This window comes from Mustela nigripes, chromosome 4, assembly GCF_022355385.1.
Source record: "Mustela nigripes isolate SB6536 chromosome 4, MUSNIG.SB6536, whole genome shotgun sequence".
Taxonomy (NCBI): Eukaryota; Metazoa; Chordata; class Mammalia; order Carnivora; family Mustelidae; genus Mustela; species Mustela nigripes.
Window position 1 is genome coordinate 69055840 of NC_081560.1, and position 19980 is coordinate 69075819.

A 19980-nucleotide genomic window follows, 5' to 3' on the forward strand; every position below is an offset into this window, starting at 1 on the left:
TTGGTGGTGATTACAAGGTTTACACAGAGACCTAGTTCTCCTTGCAACGTTACATTTTTCTAAATCTTGTAGAGAGAATGAATGCGTTTAGTCACGGTAACCGCATGCTTAATCCTTTCAAGCGTATTGCCGAATTCGGCCACAAATGTTTGTGTGTATTTATGCATATAAACATACATATTTTACCTTAGATAAAATTGCAGTGAGTTACAAGCCTTTAAAATACTGATGAAGAAAGATGCCTTAAAAAAAAATAAAAGCCATAACGAGGATTTTCACTTAAGTGCCTTAAAGTGTTAGGTTCTGAGAAAAAGGACAATTTGTTGATGATCTTAGAAAAAGAAGTTTAGTGAAAAGGGAAAACCAATTGTTTACAGCTGAGTGAGGTTCCTGAAATACGGATGAGACACATTTGTATTCCAAGGCTAAAACTGAGCATATTTTAGTAACATTGCTACAGATTGTTTATACGTATGGGAGAATTAAGAATTTGGCCCATTGTAGATGATGCTGGTAGGGTGTCAGGAATTGCACGTGAAGCTGGCTTTTCTAGGAATAAACAAAACTGGAGCACATTTACTGAGATTTTACTTTTTATCAGAAATGAGATGTTGACCATCGGATATATGAAAGAATGAATGAAGTGAAGATTTCCAACAATGAAAGATATTTTTCTAGGAAGTTGGGGTGAGCACAACTATACTTTCTAGAAGTGCCTTTTGCTCTTAAGATGTTCATCCTTTCCTGCAAGTTAAAATAATTTGGGGATTCTTATGTTTGCCAGAGTGCCTTTCTCCTGACCACCAAACTGTCAACCCCTTAGACTTTTTTTTTCCAGTCCAGAAAAGTTATTTTACCTAATTGTTAACTGATAAGATATACTTTTTCTAAAAAGTGAGAGTAAAAACCAGTATAGATGGTAGGGAAAAGGAAGGTTTAAAAATCTATCCCAAGACATTTAAAGTTTAAACCACTTTGAACCAATTTAAATTTTTTATTTCAAACTGTTAACCAGAATGTTTTTTATATAAAAACAGCTTTAGTATTATTTTTATCATACTGAATTCCTACTCACTATGCAAAATTCAGGAGAAAAGAACTTCAGAAAACTGGGGAAAAAGCAAGAAAATCAAGATCACCTGTAACCCCCTCATCCTGAGTTAACCTTTGTAAACATTATAGTTTACTTTTTCAGACTTTCTTTATGAATGCTTACGTATCAAAATAATATATATTCTTCATAGAGCTGCATGTGTATGATTTTTAAAAATTAAAAATGAGATTAAATTAATTTTTCAAATTAATTTTTTTCCAAAGAGAGCTGTCAAATAACATTATATTTGCCAAGGTTTTTTTAAAAAAAGGAAATAATATTAATTACTTTTTCTAATTAAAATTTTAAATGAACAACATTGGTACATAAATATTTAAAACTAGAGAACTGAGAATTTCCCCTGAATTCACTATTCTAACATACACAATTATCATTTTGGTGTATTTCCTTGTGTTTTTATTTCTCAACATATAAAATAATTTTTACTTTGTTTAAAAACAGAATTTTCTAAGAAAAAATATCGATAGGTAAGTAATTATGATGAAACTTAAAATCTGAAACAACAAGACAATATTAAAAACAAACAAAAAATCGACTATGATAGGCAAATACTTTAGATAATATTTGTGTTAGCTAACAAAACAACATTAACTATCCCCCCATTAATAGACAAGAATTTTAAACACTTTTTTTGACATTTAGTATCCTAAGTGAATTTTGGATTTTTTCAGATATTTCCAAGTGTTGACTGTTTCTTATCCATTTTGCACAAGATTGCATGTAAAGCAAAGAAGGGTGTTAATAAGCATATTTATTTTATCAGATAACTGGGCATTGTATTTGGACAGTTGAAAACATTTTTATGAGCATTTGCTGTGGATCTATGAAGCTGTTGATTTACCACCTGTATTTAACTTCTTATGTAGTGGGAAAAGTGTATTTCAAAAGAAAGTAGAATTTTCCCTTGTCAAGTAGTAACTAGACTTTCTACTTGGACTTTTACCTATTTTATGACAATTTGCCATGTTAAATGTGATACTCTTGACTTACCTCAGGTATTCAGCCTAATTTCTAGGGTGGTAGGAAAATTGTATTTCAAAACAAAGTGGAATTTTCACTTGTCAAATAATAACTAGACTTTCTAGTTGGACATTTAATCTCTTTTAAATGAAAATTTGCTATGGACCTATGAACCTGCTGATTTTCTACATGCATTTGACTTAACTTTTAGCATGGTAGGGAAATTTATTTCTAAGCAAAGTAACATTTTCAGTTGTCAGTATTAGCTAGACTTAGTATTTGGTTATTTTATCACTATTATAAGAGTTGCCATCAATCTAAAAGCTGTTGGTTTACCTGGTGTATTTAGCTTAGCTTCTAGGACAATGGACAAAATGTATTTTTAAGCAAATTGGAATTTTCACTAGTCTTTCTCTCAAACATTAAAAAGAGCGATAGACAGGACCAGAGAGAACTAGCGAGAGACCTCAAAGAGATAAAGATAACTGTAGTTCAGATTCTAACACGGGTTTCCTACTGATGAAAACCATGCTCTAAACAAAATACTGAATCAGTGAAGAAACCCCACATGTTAAAAAACTCTCCATCAAATTTCAGATTGTTTGAGGGTTCCAGTAAGGGCAGGATTTATAGATCCTATTTTCTCCTAAATAACCCGCCACTTTGTTTCTTTTTCTCTTTTACTAACTGTAGCACACACTCACTCTTTCTGACTCCTTTTCTTGAACCTTACCCTTGCCTCAGCTCTAAACATCAGAGTGCAAATCCTATTGCTGATCTTATTTCTTGCTCTTATTGCAAAATAAGGATTCCAGGTGAATAGATGATATGAGTTTATGTGTCCGCTAGAAATTCTCGAGATGGAGCTGTGGTTTAGTCCAAAGCTTCATAGAATTGTTAACATGATGGCTTTTTTCCCCCCTTTTCATCCTATTGAACTTCCCCAGCAGAGATAGAGAGACAGACATAACAGACATATAGACAGTCATGAACAGACTCTCTCTCTTTCACACACACACACACACACACACACACACTCAAGCTTTTTCTAAACTTCAGAATACTGTTCTCTAGTCTGCTGTCTTCCTGATTTCCAGAAGTGTTAGCCAAAAACAGGAATGCAAAATTCAAAAAAAGAAGCTGGTGTTCCTAAGGATCAACAAGTCTTTTTAAATGAACATTTTTTGATCGGGGTTTTTAGTTGGTAGGATCAGATGGAGTCTCAATGCTCTTAAAGCTGTTTAATATGATCTGCCTCCAAACAACATTCTCTCTAAGCAGAATTCCTAGTGTCTTCAATTTTTAAACAATGTAACTGTAGTAAAGACAGTATTGAATAAAAAACAATCTCCACAGTCTGACGCTAGAACAGACATTTCCACTGATGCTCCTTTCTTTCTAGTCTTTGTTCTGTGTGCATATGTATTTTTCAAAGACTATAATTTTAATATGTGTAGCTTTGTACACTTTGTTTTGAAACATAAGTGCATCTTGCTTTCAGCAAAGCATTTGTTAAGGCTTTAGATGCTCTTATGCGAGATGGTGTGTAGACTAGCCGGATTGCTTTGTGAGTATGAGACAGGCTAAGCTAAGCACCCACCAGGTGTGTGGGTTACTGGGTTGGGGTCCAAGAGTGGTCCCCGGGGAAAGATCCAAGCCTTTGCCCTGGGTCTTCTCTTTTTCAGTGAATTTTATGAATGATTTTGAGGAAGATTTAAGAGGCTTGCATTAAAATCCAGGGATGACTTGCAAAGGGGTAACTGTGATAAGTAGATAACAGAATTTAGAGTTAATATTACTTAAACAGGCTGCTGTGCCATGCAAAAGATGTTTTATAGCAGTAAATACATCATAATTCATTGGTATATAAGGAAGGAGGTGACTTAATGTGGTGGCAATTTTTCAGGGAAAAGAAGGTTAATATGAACCAGCGGCTTGATGTGTCTGTGAAAAAGAAAAAAAATCAAATTCAGATTCTGAGAATAGTATAGTGTCCATATGTCACAAAAATTAATAGTACCCCCCTCTAATTAACCACATCTGTAGTATTGTGTCCATTTCTGGCTGTCACATTTAAAGAGAGACGTTGACAAATTAGACAACTTCCAGAACAGTCCGTGGGGATGGTGAGGGGTCTGGCAATCCTGTCACAGAAGGTATCCTCAAAGGGTCTGGAAATGTTTAGCTTGAAGACTAAAGTAGACATAAACTCTCTTCTGTTGGTTTCGGAAAGCAGAACTAGCTCCAGTGGGTGAAAGGTAGAGACGGATTTCAATTCCAGACCTTTCTAACAGTTAGTGCAGCTCAGCAAGGGAATCAACCTAATACTTTTACATGGTCTGTTCTTTCAAAATATCAAAAATATTAACCTTTATTGCAATTAATGTTTAATCTGAAGGCTGTGATAACATTTTCATGTAGGGCAGCAAAGAAGCTTGTGATGGAAACATTTCATTTGTTTCTGATAAACTGTCTAAAAAGAAGAGCCCTATGTATTGCAAGTTGATCTCTTGCAACTTGAAAGTAGCTGTAATGGGGCAATTTAACACATTCCTTCCTACCCTCTTATTCTGTTTCAAACATGAATATCTATCAGAGAAGAGAATTAAAGGGCTTTTGGCTCTGTTTTGGCTCCCCCCATCCCCCTTCCTGCAGAGTGTCCCGGGCCTTAACTTGTTTCCCATAGTTCTTCCTTTCCTGATGTTTCTCGCTGGCTGGGAACAGGCTTCCCGGGCAGTGGCTGCCCAATGCTGGGGCACCCAGGGTTAAGGGGGAGCAGCCGCTGCTGGCTGCTGGTGCAGGACAGCTAAGCCCTTGGCCGCTGGATCCTCTTACCCTGGGGGAAACAGGGGGCAGTTTTCACCCCTCTTCTATGTCCTTGACATACTTGGTTATAATTTTTAGCTTTTCAGTTGAAGATAAAACCTTTCAATCAAAAGTAGTTTCCGACCCTGTGCTCTTTTAACTTCTCTCCATTTCAGGTTAGCCTGGATTCTGACGATCCCAGGGGCACATTCTTTGTGTCTCAAACATGTTTTGTGGCAGATTTTCTTTCTCCTCCATCCACCTATTGATTGTTTATTTTGATTACTATATCTAACTTTGGAAACTTGATTGCTCAAAATTAATCTGTAGAGTGTGCAGCAGAGGACCCCATTTCTGAGGAGTGATAACCTGTAACACCATCTGACTCCACAGAAACTCATTTTATGTCCTGGAGCCTTGGAGTGGGGTACGGAGGGGAACTCAGATGAGAGATGTGAAGAAAGAAGAAAATATTCTTCAGGCATCTTTTTTCCCCCAACTTTTTCCCTACTTCTTTTACTCCTGCCTCCCCCCGCCACAATGTTCTCACTCAGATTGTTAGGTCAGGGATATGGTCACTCTAGCTCTGACTGTGTAAAGTATATTTTTCATGTTGAACAAGTTTCTCCTTATTATCTCTCTCTCTTATAAAAGTGCCATGCACTTTTGTGGGATTGTAATAATGCACAGGGCAACTTGTAATGGCTCGCTTCCCAGTTGTTGAAGATGCCACAGGCGTTCCTGCGCTGAGCTCATATTTCCAAGAGAGAAATGCTCAAAGATGAGCTTCTGGCTTGTCACCGCTCGTTCACCTGATCCACAGGCAGCTAGTTGTGATTCCTTGAATGCAATGCTTGCTCCTGCTCCTGGGAAGTAAATAACCCTCAGTGGTAAATTTTAAAACTTAAAAAAAGTTTTAAATAGGTTGTCTCAAAACATAAGTTGCTGTCGTGATTACTAATGTTATATTCTTGAAAAAAAATAAATAAATAATGTGGGTAAAGCTAAAGTGCTATTGTCTTCCAGAGTCACTTTGGTAGAAATTTTATTTTTTGGATCTTCCTTCATCTAAGAATTTTTATGCAATATTTATGCAATAGTGGTTTCAATGTGTTTTATTACGTACAAAGCACTTATCTTTAGCACGTCTCACTTTCTACTTAATTGCCTTGGACTAATCAGATTTTTTAGAATAGATCTTCGGCATTTTGTACCCCGGGAATTGCCACGGCATCTGTTGTGACATGGAAGGCAGACTTTTTCTTTTCTGACAAATGAAGCTGCTCATTTCAAAAAAGCTTGGGAGTTAGGCAGCTCTGGTGTAAATTCTTTCCCATTCTTTAATGTTTCACTCATTCATCTGGTCACCATTTTGATTATTATGGAGATTTGGGGTTTATTGCGAATTTGAAAGAAGAGATCACAGTTAATTTTCCTATAGTAGTGAGAGTGAAATATTTTAGTTTCCGGTTTCTTCAGGCATAGATGTTAAGGCATAACATCTATAGGCATAGATGTTAAGTTATTCTTTTACCTTGGAATGCAGATGAAAAGAAAAAATTAGCCGCAAAGGTCTTTTTGTTGTTTTTGTTTTTCCTCTTTAGCAAATTGGTGATTCTTGTTATGCGGTAAAATGACACTGGTTTTTCTCTTCTATGAAATAGCTCCTCAGTGTAACACCTTTAACATTTTCCATGTTCTATAGCTATAGAGTTGATTCTCATCAAAGGCCAGTACTGCAGAAGTGGAAACAGAACAGATTGCTACGTGTGCTTATCAAAATTTGAAATGTATGCCCTTTTTTTGTCTAGCCGGTTCCCTTCTAGGAGTTTAGCTTACAGATAGACTTATGAAAGTGCTCAGAAGTAGAAGTATAAGGATGTTTCATGGAGCATTGATAGCGGTAATGAAAACTTAGAAAACGTAGTAGTCATCTTTACTAAATATTCTTTGATTTATTTATTTCCTGGATGTCAACCTGTTTTGAGACTCCGTGTTGGGTGCTGGGGATTGTATGGTCCCAGCCGTTATGAAACTTTTACACTACAGGGGTTGACAAAGATTAATTAAATAATTACACACATAAATGTGCCCTTAGAGCTATAGTAAGTGCTACTGACACTACTAGGATTTCTAAGGAGAGGATCTGGCCGGGCAGGGGGATTAAGGAAGGTATCTCTGAGGATGTACTGAGATCTGAAGCATGAGTAAATGTTAGTGAGGTGAAGAGGAAAGGTGTATTTGAGATTTGAGGTAAAAGGAAGTGCTCTGTAGAGGCCCTGGGGCAGGTTCACTGGGCAAATAGAAGGTGCTGGAAGAAGTCCAGTGAAGTTGGAGCAGAGAGAGAAGAGGGAAGCCATGTGAGAGGAGGTGAGATAGGAGGTCAGGTATCGAATTTTGCTGGACCTGTTAGACCACCTTAAAGAGTGTTATCTGTATCCTAAAACCTCTGTTCTTCTTCGGAGGGGTTTTAAGCGGTACAAGATCAGATTTGCATTTCAAAAAGAGCATTTTGGCCGCTTTGTGAAGAAGAGGTTGGAGGGGTCAGAACTGCTTGCGCACACTATATCCAAGGCTACTTTTGTAATCCCCCCATGGACATGAAGCCCTCCTGAGCAGGGACAGTGCCGGGGAGATGAAGCGCGGAGGGACTTTCTGAGGAGTGAATCGCAACAGGAGTGGGTTGTGGACGGAATTCGCCTTTGCCGTGGAGATTGGCAGGAGGAGATGTCAAGGATGATTTCTAGATTTCTGTCATGTTCAGGAGGATGAATGGGGGTACCATTCAGGGCAGGAGGAATGCCGGAAGAGGCCCAGACTTTAAGGGAAAGAAAGATCAGGAATCCTCCTGGGGACAGGCTGAGTTTGAAGTGCCGAGAAGGAAATTATGCTTGAGCAATGCAACCTTCAAATGTGATATCATGTAAACAAGCCCAGCATAGATGCTAAGGGGAAAAAGTGTGATCATGTTATGTTAAAAAAAAAAAAAAAAAGCACAGTGTGTGTGTATGGGTATGTGCACAGACATTTGTCTGCCTATGCACACACATGGAAAGAGCTAAGTGGCTCCCCTGGGCATTGGAGGGGGGGGCCCAGATAGATAAGAAAGGATCTTCATGTTTTATACCCTCCTGGTTATACTATTCAAATGCGCTGCAATGAGGATATAGGGCCTCTATAATAAAAATAAAAAATAAAAAAAAGGAATGACAGCTCCAATGAACAACCGATGTGAGAGTATTTCTCTTTCAGAGTTTTCTTAATTGGAGAAACCTTGCAAGGATTTTTTTTTTTTTTTTTTTTTTACTTTGAACAGAATTCTTCCGAATGTTTAACTTCCCTAACTCAGTAGTGGCTCTTACACTCTGCCTTTTAATCCTTTTCCACTAGATTGCACTATTACACTAAATTTCACATCGTCTATGTACTATTTTGTATTCTGCCTTTTGCTAATTTTATTAATTTCAAAATAGTCCAACATTTTGCAGATCAGGACATTAAATTATAATGGTGCGTATACCTACTGCATATATCAGGGATCTCTTTTGTTAAGGGTCCCACGGGTGCTCCTTATTCATCCAACATTGCTGAGATGGAACGTAGATAGTACCGTTTCCTGGCTGTGGAAACACAGTATACGTTTTGCTCGGGCTCTTTGAGCAAAGGAACAAAGCTACCGAGAGAAGAGGATCACCATTCCTTCTCCTTTAGCTATTCTATCAAATCAACACTTTTTCTTTTATTGGACATTGAACCGCGCGCCCCCCCCCCCCCATTTTGAAATGTATGATGCAAAGCTGAATCTTGTCTCCATGCAGTTTTTGCTTCTGTTGCACCATTTCCTCGGGAAAAATTCCTAAGAGTTTATGAGAGTCAGAGATAGCACATATCAATATGACTCGCTTCTTTCTGCATCTGGCTTTCCTCAAAAGGATTACGCTGCAGCTCTCACCCGGCATGCCTGGCCAGTGCCATCCTCTTAGTCCTCCATGAGGCCGCGTGGACCGGGGGGTATTTGCAGCCCCTGGGCTGTTGCCCCTGCTCATTAGCAGCCTCTGGCATTTACTCCACTCAGCTATAGAAATATTATCATTTCTCATGTGTCTTAATGACTGTGAAAACAAAAAAGGGAGTACTAACGTCTTTCATGCCAACTGTAGTCACTACAGTTATTTTTTTTTCATTTAACCTTTCTACTTCAAGAAATCACATCTAAAGGAATCTAAAGTTTCCTTCATATTAGTTACAGATTAAATGTAATAAGAACTCACATTTTTTTGAGAACATCATCATGTGCAAAGCATTCTTCTGAAGGTTTTAACTGTATTGTCTTGTTTAGTAACTCGTAAAATGTCTCTATGAAGCAAGGCACAAGACTGTCCCTGCCAGATAAGAAAACTGAGGTACAGAGACATTGCATAACAGTGGATAAAAACAGGGATTTCAACCCAGACACTCTGTCTTCAGACACTCTGATAGAAAATACTATCTTTCTGTATTCCGACTTCATTTCACTCTGAAGTCTAATATCTTACCAAGCTTGTGCTAAAATGATAGAATTCTAATAATTTTCAAATGTGTTTAATAATTCCTGATATTTTGCCCTGCTGGAACTCTAATGTTTCAACAAAGTTTGAAGGCTTCTTATTTTGGCATTCTTGGGTTTAAAATCCCGCTGTTAACATTTCTCTTAGCAGTATCTTTTCCTGAGGTTGGCATAGGCAGTCCTTCTCATCAAAGCTTTCTCCCCCTATAGTTTCCAACTTTTTAGATTTCCTATTTTAATGAAGTGTGTGTGTGTATGTGTGTGTAAATGCATTCATGCATATAATGGATGGAATTAATTTTTATGGGCATTACCTCCTTCCAGATATTTCTAATCTACAGTCAGGGGAAGCTCACTTTTTCTAGAAAGAAAACTAAGTTGAAAATGACCTACTAGGAATAACAATATTTCAAATTACATTTAAAAATATGTAGTTTATCCATTGTTTTCCCATTTAACCATTTAGGGTTAGTACTGAAGAGTAGATGACATGGACTTTGCAGTAAGCCAAGAAATGTGTTCAAAATCCAACTGTGCCACTTAGTAAACACATGACCTGGGGTAAGTTCCTTAATTTCCCAAGACTTCTTGTCCTCATGGCAAAATAGAACTAATAATACCTTCTTCACATAGGTGATAATGTAAGGATTGAATCAGTTCATATGTATAAAACTCTGAGTCTATGCTTCACACCTAGCATTCAAACAGTGGTCGCTAACAATAATGTCAAAGGCTATTTTTTTTAAGAGAAAGAAGATTTCTTAATGTAAGAGACAACTGAAAAAGTATTAAGGATGGTTTCAGAAAGGAAGAGGGCAAGGAGGCAACATAGCGATATGGGGAATGTTGAGCAAAGCGGAGAGATGTTGGGGACGTGAGCTGTATATCCACTTTATGAAAACAAAGTCTGTGTCCCCTTCAAGTGAAATATGAAAAGAGACAGATGAGACAGTGGACAGAGAATGAGGTGACAGCTCAGTTCTAAGGTGAGTGCGTTAATCAGATTAGATTTCATTTGGCATTTCCTGCTGTTTACTTGGACAGTGATGTCGGAGTAAGTTATTATTTATTATTTCTTTCCTTTGACATTCTGATTAGCTCATCAGCAATCAGTCACCATTCAGAGCTCTTCAGTTGCTTTTATTAAATAACAATACCCTCCTCCCCAAGTCTGCAAATTATTCAGGTTTGGGAAAGAGTAATGTCTCTTCAGAGAGTGCTCACCCCAGGCCAGATGAAATGTCGTCAGTCATGTTGCTACAAGACTCAGAATAAATCATGGAATCTTATGACAAACTTTAAGTATTGTATGGTTTCTAGGGAATTTTAAGGGCATGCCAGCCACCTTTGGATTAATTCAGGCTTTGATGATTTTTGAGAGGGAGTGTTGAGCAATTGGTTAAATTGTATATGCCAGTTGATTGTGTGAATGTCTTCTTAGCTTGGGCTGTGTAAACGCAGTATGTATGTTATTCTTTGCTTTTTCTGTTGGTGAATTAGAGCAAAACTCACATCCAGGTACAACTGCAGCAGAGATTACCATGAACTCAGTGAGCACAGTGGAGTTTCTTTCAAGATTTCTGGGGATGGTCTATTATCTTTGGAAAGAGTCCAAGAACCAGTCTATACACGTTGAAATTTTTTTGCACATTAGATTTAATCTTGAAAAGTTATGTATAGGGCAAATATTTTTTAAATTGAGTTACATTTTCCCATGCTAACCAAGGAAATCTGTTCTCACAGAAAAAGACAGACTCTGGTCCTTTTCTAACAAAAATCAAACTTTGAAATCGTAACATTTTTCAGTGAGTATCTGCATTTGTCATTGCACAGATTATAGTAATTCTCTATACGAGAAGGTAGTGGAGTGGATCCATGATCTTGAACACACAATTAAAAACAAATAGTTATTTCCATGTTACTGAGATTCTTCCCCTGAGGTGCGGGACTTTGAATGTTTAAGCAGACGCACCATCCGTGATGTTGTGTCTTGTCTTTAGTGACATTGTTTGGTGAATAGAGTCATAAAAAAATTGTCTTTTCTTTTTTTTAGATTTATTGGACTGCAGTCTTCTGTGGTCAGTGGAGAACTTTAGATGGATCACTATGGACTTTAAAAAAAAAAAAAAAAGAATAATCTCAAAGCAAAGCTGGCCTTAAAGTAGAGCAGTATCAGTGGGATGTCTTATCCTGCTTCCATTTTTTAATTATTGAGAAACCAATCAGATTTGTCTTTTGAATCCTGTAAAAGCCAACTGGACTATCCTTATAGAGGACCTGGAAATTATGAGTGATGATATGCTGGCTCACCTGGCAAGGACGTCACAGAGGGTTAGACAAAAATATTTCACAGACTTGTTATCCTCGTAAATTCTTTAAATCGTCCATAAAGTACAATATGTATAGTTTTGTGTATATAACTCTGAACACCGATTCTTCTGCATATGCAGTCTGAGAACGGGTGCTGTCTGGATACTCAAATCATTCTTTCTTTATGATAACTCCCCAATCCATGGGAGAGTGGGGGGCAGAAGTGGAGAAGGTTTTCAGCTCTAAGGTCAGCCTACATTTGGCACATATGATGTGAGACAGTTGAATATCCTATCTACCTTTGGGTTCTATAGTTATCCTCAGTCTTCTAGCATTCATATTTGTGTATGAGAATTGCCTGATGAAATTGTGTAACCCACGTACCTAAACTCTCCATGGTGGAGTTGTGAATATGTGTTTTTAAAATTTTTTTTGGTGATGAAGTTTTGGAGGGTATGAATATGTATTTTTAGAGAGCGGTCCATGTGATTCTTATGGGATCAGCATGTCACCTTTGGAACCCAGTGATCAAGAGAGCCAGGGAGTGGGTATTTTGCCACGAGAGACTACTATGAACATTTCTGCTCCTACTTTAGCATAAATTATTTAGGAAGTGACAACTGTATTTTTCATCTAGATTTAAAAAGGACATAATTTCAGTTGTTAAGCAAATCAAACTTTTATTAGGTGAATCATCCAGAAGATTGATCTTTTAGTAGATATAAAATTAGTACCCTTAAGTTTACCTATTTTAAAAAATTACACACCCACCAAGTCATTTATTTGCTCCAGGGACTAGAACCTTTGATTTCCACTCACAGTATCACTGAAACGATCACTGAGGTTTTGTTTGCTTGTTTGTTGGTTTTTCATAACTTGGGTTTTGAATTGTATTCCTTCTTTTTAATTTTTAGAAGGGAACTTGGTATTTCTCCTCATTTTGTTAAAGCTCAGAATTTTCTACAAAATTCGGTTTAAAAAAGAATATGCATTTCATCTCTGATTTGCTAAGGGGAGAAGCCCTTTCAACACGAACACTTCCTGTGCCTCTGCCAAATTTGTCTTCACTTGTCCTTACTTACTGAATCAGGAAGTATTTTCTTTGCTTGTATATGCTGGTCTCACCCATTCTGGTTTCTCTTGCATCGCATCTCATCGATTTTGCTCCTTCTCTTTATCCTCTGTCTGTTTCTCTCTCCCTTTGTCTTTTCCTCTGCTTCTGAACAAAATCTGTTTCCCCACCTCACATCACCAGCTCTCTCTGCACCGTGCCGTGTCTCAGTCTATCTAGTGTGTCATCTCTTTCTCCCCTACCCCAGCCAGTGTTCTTGAAACATTAACTGTATTTGCTTCATTTCCATCTTGACCTTTTGCAGTCTGGCTTCTATTCTTATCCCTTTGTTGGAGCTCCACTTTGAAGGAGACCCCTGTAACTTCTCACTTTACACATCTAGCAGTCTTTTCTAACCTCTCTCATTCTCTTTAACCTTTATGTAGTATGTGAGGGTGCACAGTCCACCCTCCTTGATAGTTCTTCTGGTGACATATGTGACACTTCAGGCTCAGTTGTCCAACCTCTCTGACTGCCTTGTCCCTGATTTCTTTGCTGAATTATCCTCTGTGTTTGCTATATAAATATATTTATTAACATGTTCTTCTGCCTTTGCTGTCCCTCCCATTTTTTTTTTTTTAAACATTCCTTCTTACTATATTTCAGCTCCGGAAGCTAGGACCAAACTGTGGGGTGTATCGTGGGGGATTCTGGGACTGAGCTGAACCAACAGAGAACATACCTGAGATGGCTAGAGGGAGGGAGAATGAGATGGAGACCCAAGGTTATAGTTGGGAAAATGGTACCCAAATCCCATGTCTAAAATGTAAGGATGAAAAATGGGGGAGTAAGCAGTGAGAGTGGTAGTTTGGTTAGTGGGAAATAGGGTAGATGAATGGCTCAAGAATGTGAAGGTGTATGTTCTCCAGATCACTTTGTATGAGAGTGTCTAATACACATTACCTGGGAATATGGTCTGTGTGAAGAATTGTACTGGGGTTTGTCTTCAAACATCATTCCTCTGGGGATGAACATCCAAATCTGTATCTGAAGCTCCAGTAAGTTCTCTTACGTAGCAGAGTTCTGTTTCCATCTTTCTCTTAGATGATTTCACTGGGATATCCAAGTGGTATCCCAAATTTAAAATGGCTCAATTTTATCTTTCTCCTGATACTGACTCCTTTGGGGAGGGATTCCTAATGTATCACTGTTCTGTGTCCCCCTCCTGGATCAAATATTCAAAGTCATCCTTGCTTCTCCTTTTTAAACTAACCTCCATGCAGCAATTTGAAAACTTTGTTAGTACTTCCTCCATGATGTCATATAACCGGCCCCACCTTTATTTTCAATTTATAGGTTGACTGCTACCCTACACTCCAGAGATAGCTCCCTATGTATTACCTCCTAACACCAATTATTATGTTCATTTCTGCCAGTGTAATGTTTCCAAACTTCAACTGTGAAATTTAAAAGATACTTTAAACCTATCACAATATCCCTAGTTAGAGATAATGGCTTCCCCCCTCAGGGTTTTGTAGTACCTATGTTTTCTATCCCTGTGTGTATGTGTAATTGTTACATTTGTGTGTGTATATGTGTGTGTGTGTGTGTGTGTGTGTGTGTGTGTGTATCCATCCTTGTAGATTGTAAACTTGTTAGGGTATAGTACCCGCGTCTTGTTTACCCTGTATCCCCACATATTCCTTGTACTGACATGCAACAAATATTTATCAAATGGAATTAAGCAACTAGTTGGGCTGGAAGGAATCTAATCTCCATTAATAGTAGGTGACCTGGGATAGTCACTTTAATTTGACATTAATTTCATTTTTGTGCATTTGTTTTATTCTGAAAAGCTTTTTTATTAAGCTGTGCTGATGGCATAAATGGAACAGTTAACTGGAAGACCAAACAGGCCAACAGTTTTATTATCAGCAGAAAAATGACTGGTGGGAAGAAAGATGGTGAGTTTAGGTGGTAAATCTAAATCCCCTTTGGGGAGTCAGTTAAATGTCCGCTTCCAGTATTCTTTTTGCTTTTTTAGTCATGTGTGGATTTTGCTTTTTTTGATAAGTTAGTCTGAAAAACTCCAGTTTTGTTTTCCTAATCTTCTAAAACTTCTGATCCTTTATGTTCTTAATCCATTATTTTCTAAGTTTTTTTCCTTTGCTGTAGTTTTGCTTTTTTTTTAAACTAAAAATAATTCTTGTTTTTAACCTGTTGTGACCCTTATCTAGTCACTAGCTTGACACTTATAAAAATTGTTACAGTGTGGTCATTATAACAATTTATTTATAACATTGAAAAACATTAAGAAGCACATTTAACATAAATTATTTTAAAAACAATATTTATACAACCTTAGAAAAATGGTCATAAAATATTTTGGCTAATTGTGGATGATTTTTTGACTGATTGTCTTGTTGCAAAACCAAATTGATATGTTTTGCTATTAAGTAATTATATGGCATTTATTTTCTATCGGAAAGAGGACCTGACCCTTGGATGATTGATTATTTTTTCTAAATTTTTTCTTCCCTATCATAAATGTGTCCATTAGCAATATGCCAAGACCTTTGAAATAACGCATTTCATCAGGGAGAAAAAGACTTAATAACGAAAAGATTAGGTGTTTTCAAAATGTCAATTATCATCATAAGTTTTCACTTAATATTTCTTGATTATTTGCCTTTAAGATCTTTCTGCCCACCATCCTCTGCCCCAAACACCCTCCCCCACCCCAACACACAATTTTGGCTATATGTGACCATACCCATTGACATGTACCCTCATTTCTGTAACTTTGGAGCAACCAAGTATCTATAAAAATAACAACAATTTAAAAATATTTTTAAAAGAACAGTCATTTTGTGTGCTAAAATTGCTGCCATGTAACAAATCCTGGGTACCTTGTAGGAGTGATTCCTGGTTTACCTCATTGTTTTCAAACAGCCCTGAAGTTGAGGATCACTAGCTTTTTTCCAGCGCACACCAAATTATTCCTTATGTGGAATCATCCACTGCCATGTTTGTTTCACAATAGGATAGAGGCTTCTGATTGTCCTCTACTCTGCTGTTTTTGAAACAAACCAGCAAACACTGTTGCATTTCTAAGAAATTTTTATTGCTAATACCTATAAGAAAAAAAGGGTTTTATAACAATAATTTTCCATGAGAAGATCACAAAAATGCACTTACTCTAGGTCCAAGCCCATCATCTCATGGTTTGGAGCCTCAAACCCTCCTTAGATATTCTCAAGGGGTTCTCAAGGTTTCTTCAAGGGAATTACCCGGGATGACCACCCGTGTCTGGCAGGTTCCTTAATCAAGTTGAGGGCCCTCAGCTTCTTAGACACATCCACTCTGCCTATGTTCTAATCTTCCTAGTTATGGCCCCAGATGGCCCTCAAGGTTACCATCTGCAGTGTACTAATGCTTTATCATCTCCTGAGGACTTGAGATCTGCCCTGATTTCCTGGTGCTTCACATGAGATCACCAAAAACTCTCCCTTTGGACTTCACACCATTCTGCACTATATTGACAGTCATCCTTTCTTTTTCTTCAGTTCCTTCTCTTTAACTCTGATCTCTAGAACTCCTGTCGTCTTTGAACATGTCCCTCCGTTTCCTATTTGATTTGCTAAAAAGGTGTTCCATAAGAAGCTGTTAAACCCTGTTGAGTCATTCACTCTGGTGTTTTCTTAGTGAAATGTACTATTCCAAGACCTTTGCATACAGTGTTCTCCAGAATCTTCAAGAGATACTTGTCTCTTCCTCTTTTAAACTTCATGCTTCCGTTGGACCCCAGATTGATTTTTCTCCTTTGAACCAGAGTGATAACCATAATTCTCAAAATAGAAGTGATCAATACATCTTGAATCTACTGAGGTACCACATCCTCGGTTTCTTTGAACTCCTCTTTAGCTTCTTCTCCCTTCCTGGTCTCCTCATCCAATTTAAATCCTACCATTGTAGTTCTATGTTCAGAGAATATTGAGAGAATAATACATTTCATTAACTGCATGAAGAGAATTGTTTCTAGTTGCTCATATAGCAAGGCCATTTTAAATGCTAACCACAGATATCAAATGTTCTTTGGGATGTTCTTGACTATGAGTCCCACTCATCTTTTTTTTTTTTTTTTTTTGACAATTTCAAGAGAGCACAAAAGATTATAAGAACATTTATATAGTAAGGTAAGTTTAGTGATTGTATTTTTTTGGTATAACTTTCTTTTAAAATAATGTTCAATTCCAAACTTAGCAGTGGGATGTGTCTTTTCTATAAATAGGATTTTGAGGTATTTGGAGTCTCAGACAATATATTTGGCATCACTCTACCTTGATATACATTAAATACTTAAAAGAATCATAAGAGCTCTCTAAATATGGATTCCCTTTTCTTTTTCCTCACGTATAGACAAACTTAAAATTTACCCCAGAATAATTTAAGTAAAAGAGGATGAATAAGCCTTCATATTACCAGCTTATACACTTCACTTAGATAAATGTTTCTAAACTCTCCTTTCTTACTCAAGACAACTTATTTTCCAAAATGGGTTAGCCTTAAGTTTGCTAAGCTTTCATTGCTTTTTTTTCTTAAAAAACAAGAAATGAACTATCTCCTAAGAGAAAGTAAAAAGTAATCATGTACTGATTTCCTATTTATTTTCCACTTAAATATTAAACTTGAATTTAATGTTCTTGGGAGTGAAGTCTATGTGCTCTGAATAATTTGTAGAATTCTCTTCTGCCATCATAAAGGAGCTCCTCTTAGTTCACTGACAGTCAAGGAATGGGCATGGCTTGAAGATAGAAATATCTCTCTAGATGTCTTCTGTTTCTGTGTGGTTGGAGAGGAGCAGGAAGTACTTCTAGGACTGAAAATACATGTTCTCCTTTGCCTCTGAAGGTGGTAAAGTTAGGACGAAGAATCACAGAGTTCCAGGACTTCAAAGGACCATCTATGAGGGAGATGAGTTTCTCCTTCTAGGCTCTGGTTATGATGGCTGAAATGTCTCCTTTTAAGCTTCAGGTTTGTTTCTTGCTTTAAACAAAAGAATCTCTAGGTTTGTTTCTTTCTTGAAATTGTGGTTGTCAATGCACTTCTTCCAGTCGTGCAGTGTTATTATAATAACTTCACAAAATAAAGAGTGAACTTGGATTATCTGGTCAAATTCTGGTTTGTAATCAAAAAGAGAGATAATTAAGAAAGCAGAGGTGTTATGCAGCATAATTAGCTTGCTCTAGCAGGTCATAATAATATAATGTACAGCCACCAAATGTATTACCTTTTGTTTTCAAATCAACAAAATAGGTGACTTCCTGGCTTCAAGTCCCCAGCTTTTCCTCTTACTATTCCTGTAGGCTGTGAACCTGCTGTTTTGTCTCTCTGGATTCAATTTTGTTACCTATAAAATGAAGGACTGAGCTCTCCAGGAGAACAAGTGCATGCCAACTCTGATCGGTAGCATCTGTCAGGAATTCTGGGTTAAGTAGAATGCTGAGGCCATATCCAAGTAGGAAGTAATGCTATGACCTGTCTTTGGTAGAGAAATATATTTGGCTCGCTCAGACAGAATGACATCTAAAGCCCTTTTCAACTGCAGCATTCATGAGACTAAGTTTATTGATCACCAATTAACAACGGTTTGCAACCACTTTCCAGCTGACATTTAAGAAAAAAACAGGACAAAACAAAAACGTGACCATTATATGGAAAATCAAGATGTTTAACAAAATAGTTTCAGTAAGTGGCTTTGGTTGGGAGAAAGAGAGAATGAAAAAACCACCTTTTTGCTTTTTGTAGAAAAAGACGTGAATCGTGGTTTGTCTTCCACCTCACATAAAGCACAGTGCCCTTGCCTCTTAGAGGAATGAAGTTTAAAAAGGCAATGTAATGCCTTCCTTGTGATGAATTCTACGGCCTAGGCAAGGTCTGCGAAATAGAAGCGGTCACTGGCCGCTGCCAAATGAATGGCCTACAGCACTTTGATGTTGAGTAAACTCAAAGGTGAAGGGGAGACTGCTGAGAAAAGCTTCCAATTCAAAACCAAGATTTATAAAGCGGGATGGATAAAACACCAGGTAAATCTCAGTGAGGAAAAACAACCCAACAGGTTGTGTGCTTGGCTGGAGACTGATGTCCCTCAGAATATTCTTCTACAGCAATTATCAGGTTTAGTAATTAAATTTTAACTTGACTATAGAAATGACACATTAAAAAATAGGTTGGGAAGGAAACCATAAATATGTCAGACTCTGAAAACCCTGAAATGAGTTCTCTCAATGCAGAGATAGCAGATGAGATTCATCTCTTATAACCCATTCTGATTAACTGGTAGCAGCTTCTCAGAGTGCTGTGGATACCAGGGCCTTGAGCCTCAGAAGGAGCTTGCAGCTGTTAAGGCTATAAAATATAAGAAAAGGATTATTTTTTCCTGGAAGAACTTACAATTTTTAATGACCAGGGGTGATCATATAGTAAAAGAAGTTTAGGAATTATATTTTTAATGTAACTTTCTTTGCAAATAATATTCCCATTCTTAACATTAAGATTAGCATAAGGATTCTTAATATAAAGAGGATTTTGAAGAATGGAAGTATCTTGGTGCTTGGCGAAAGTTTGGTCTTCGAAGCTATACCAGATAAATGACTGTTCAGTATTATCTTTCATCTTAAACATTTTTAAAAACCTTCTCCATCATTTTTACCCCCAACTCTTTTTTCTGGATAATACTTACTCTCAAGGCAATACCATGAAGAGTTGAGAAATAGGCATCCTCTTACTTAAGTAATTTGCACTCAGTTAAAGCACCCTTGTCATGCTTCCCATTGAACAGCTTATATCTTAAAACTCTCTGAACATGAGAGGCAAATTAACAAAATTGAAATGCTTTTAGAAATAGGCTTTAATTTCTTATTAATAAATTACTTATTAATTATAGTGCATTATAAAATTCTTAGGCCGATTTAGCTATTGCCAAGGGTAATAGATCACTTAATCAATACATCTCTTTGTTTAAATTATGCAGTATATTTCCCACACAGCAAATATGTAAGACATTATTTTACACAACACATTAAATCCATTCATTTTGATTTGACAGTTCATGTTTACATAATGTATGGGCTGAATTAAGACTTTCTATGGTACACTTATTTATTTCTAAACGCATTTAATACATGGAGTTTA

The 19980-nt window shown here is 37.1% G+C and overlaps 1 protein-coding gene across 5 annotated transcripts in view; it reads left to right on the forward strand.

The window, feature by feature from the left end:
- The window catches only part of SGCE (sarcoglycan epsilon), a 66254-nt gene that overhangs the window by 989 nt on the left and 45285 nt on the right, over positions 1–19980 (forward strand). For 2 of the 5 annotated variants that reach the window (XM_059396837.1, XM_059396836.1), the window contains exon 2: positions 14643–14750. The exons of the other annotated variants lie outside the window; for them this stretch is intronic. In XM_059396837.1, the coding sequence (XP_059252820.1) occupies positions 14643–14750 (108 nt within the window). The remainder of the gene's footprint in view (positions 1–14642; positions 14751–19980) is intronic. 5 annotated transcript variants of the gene reach the window in all.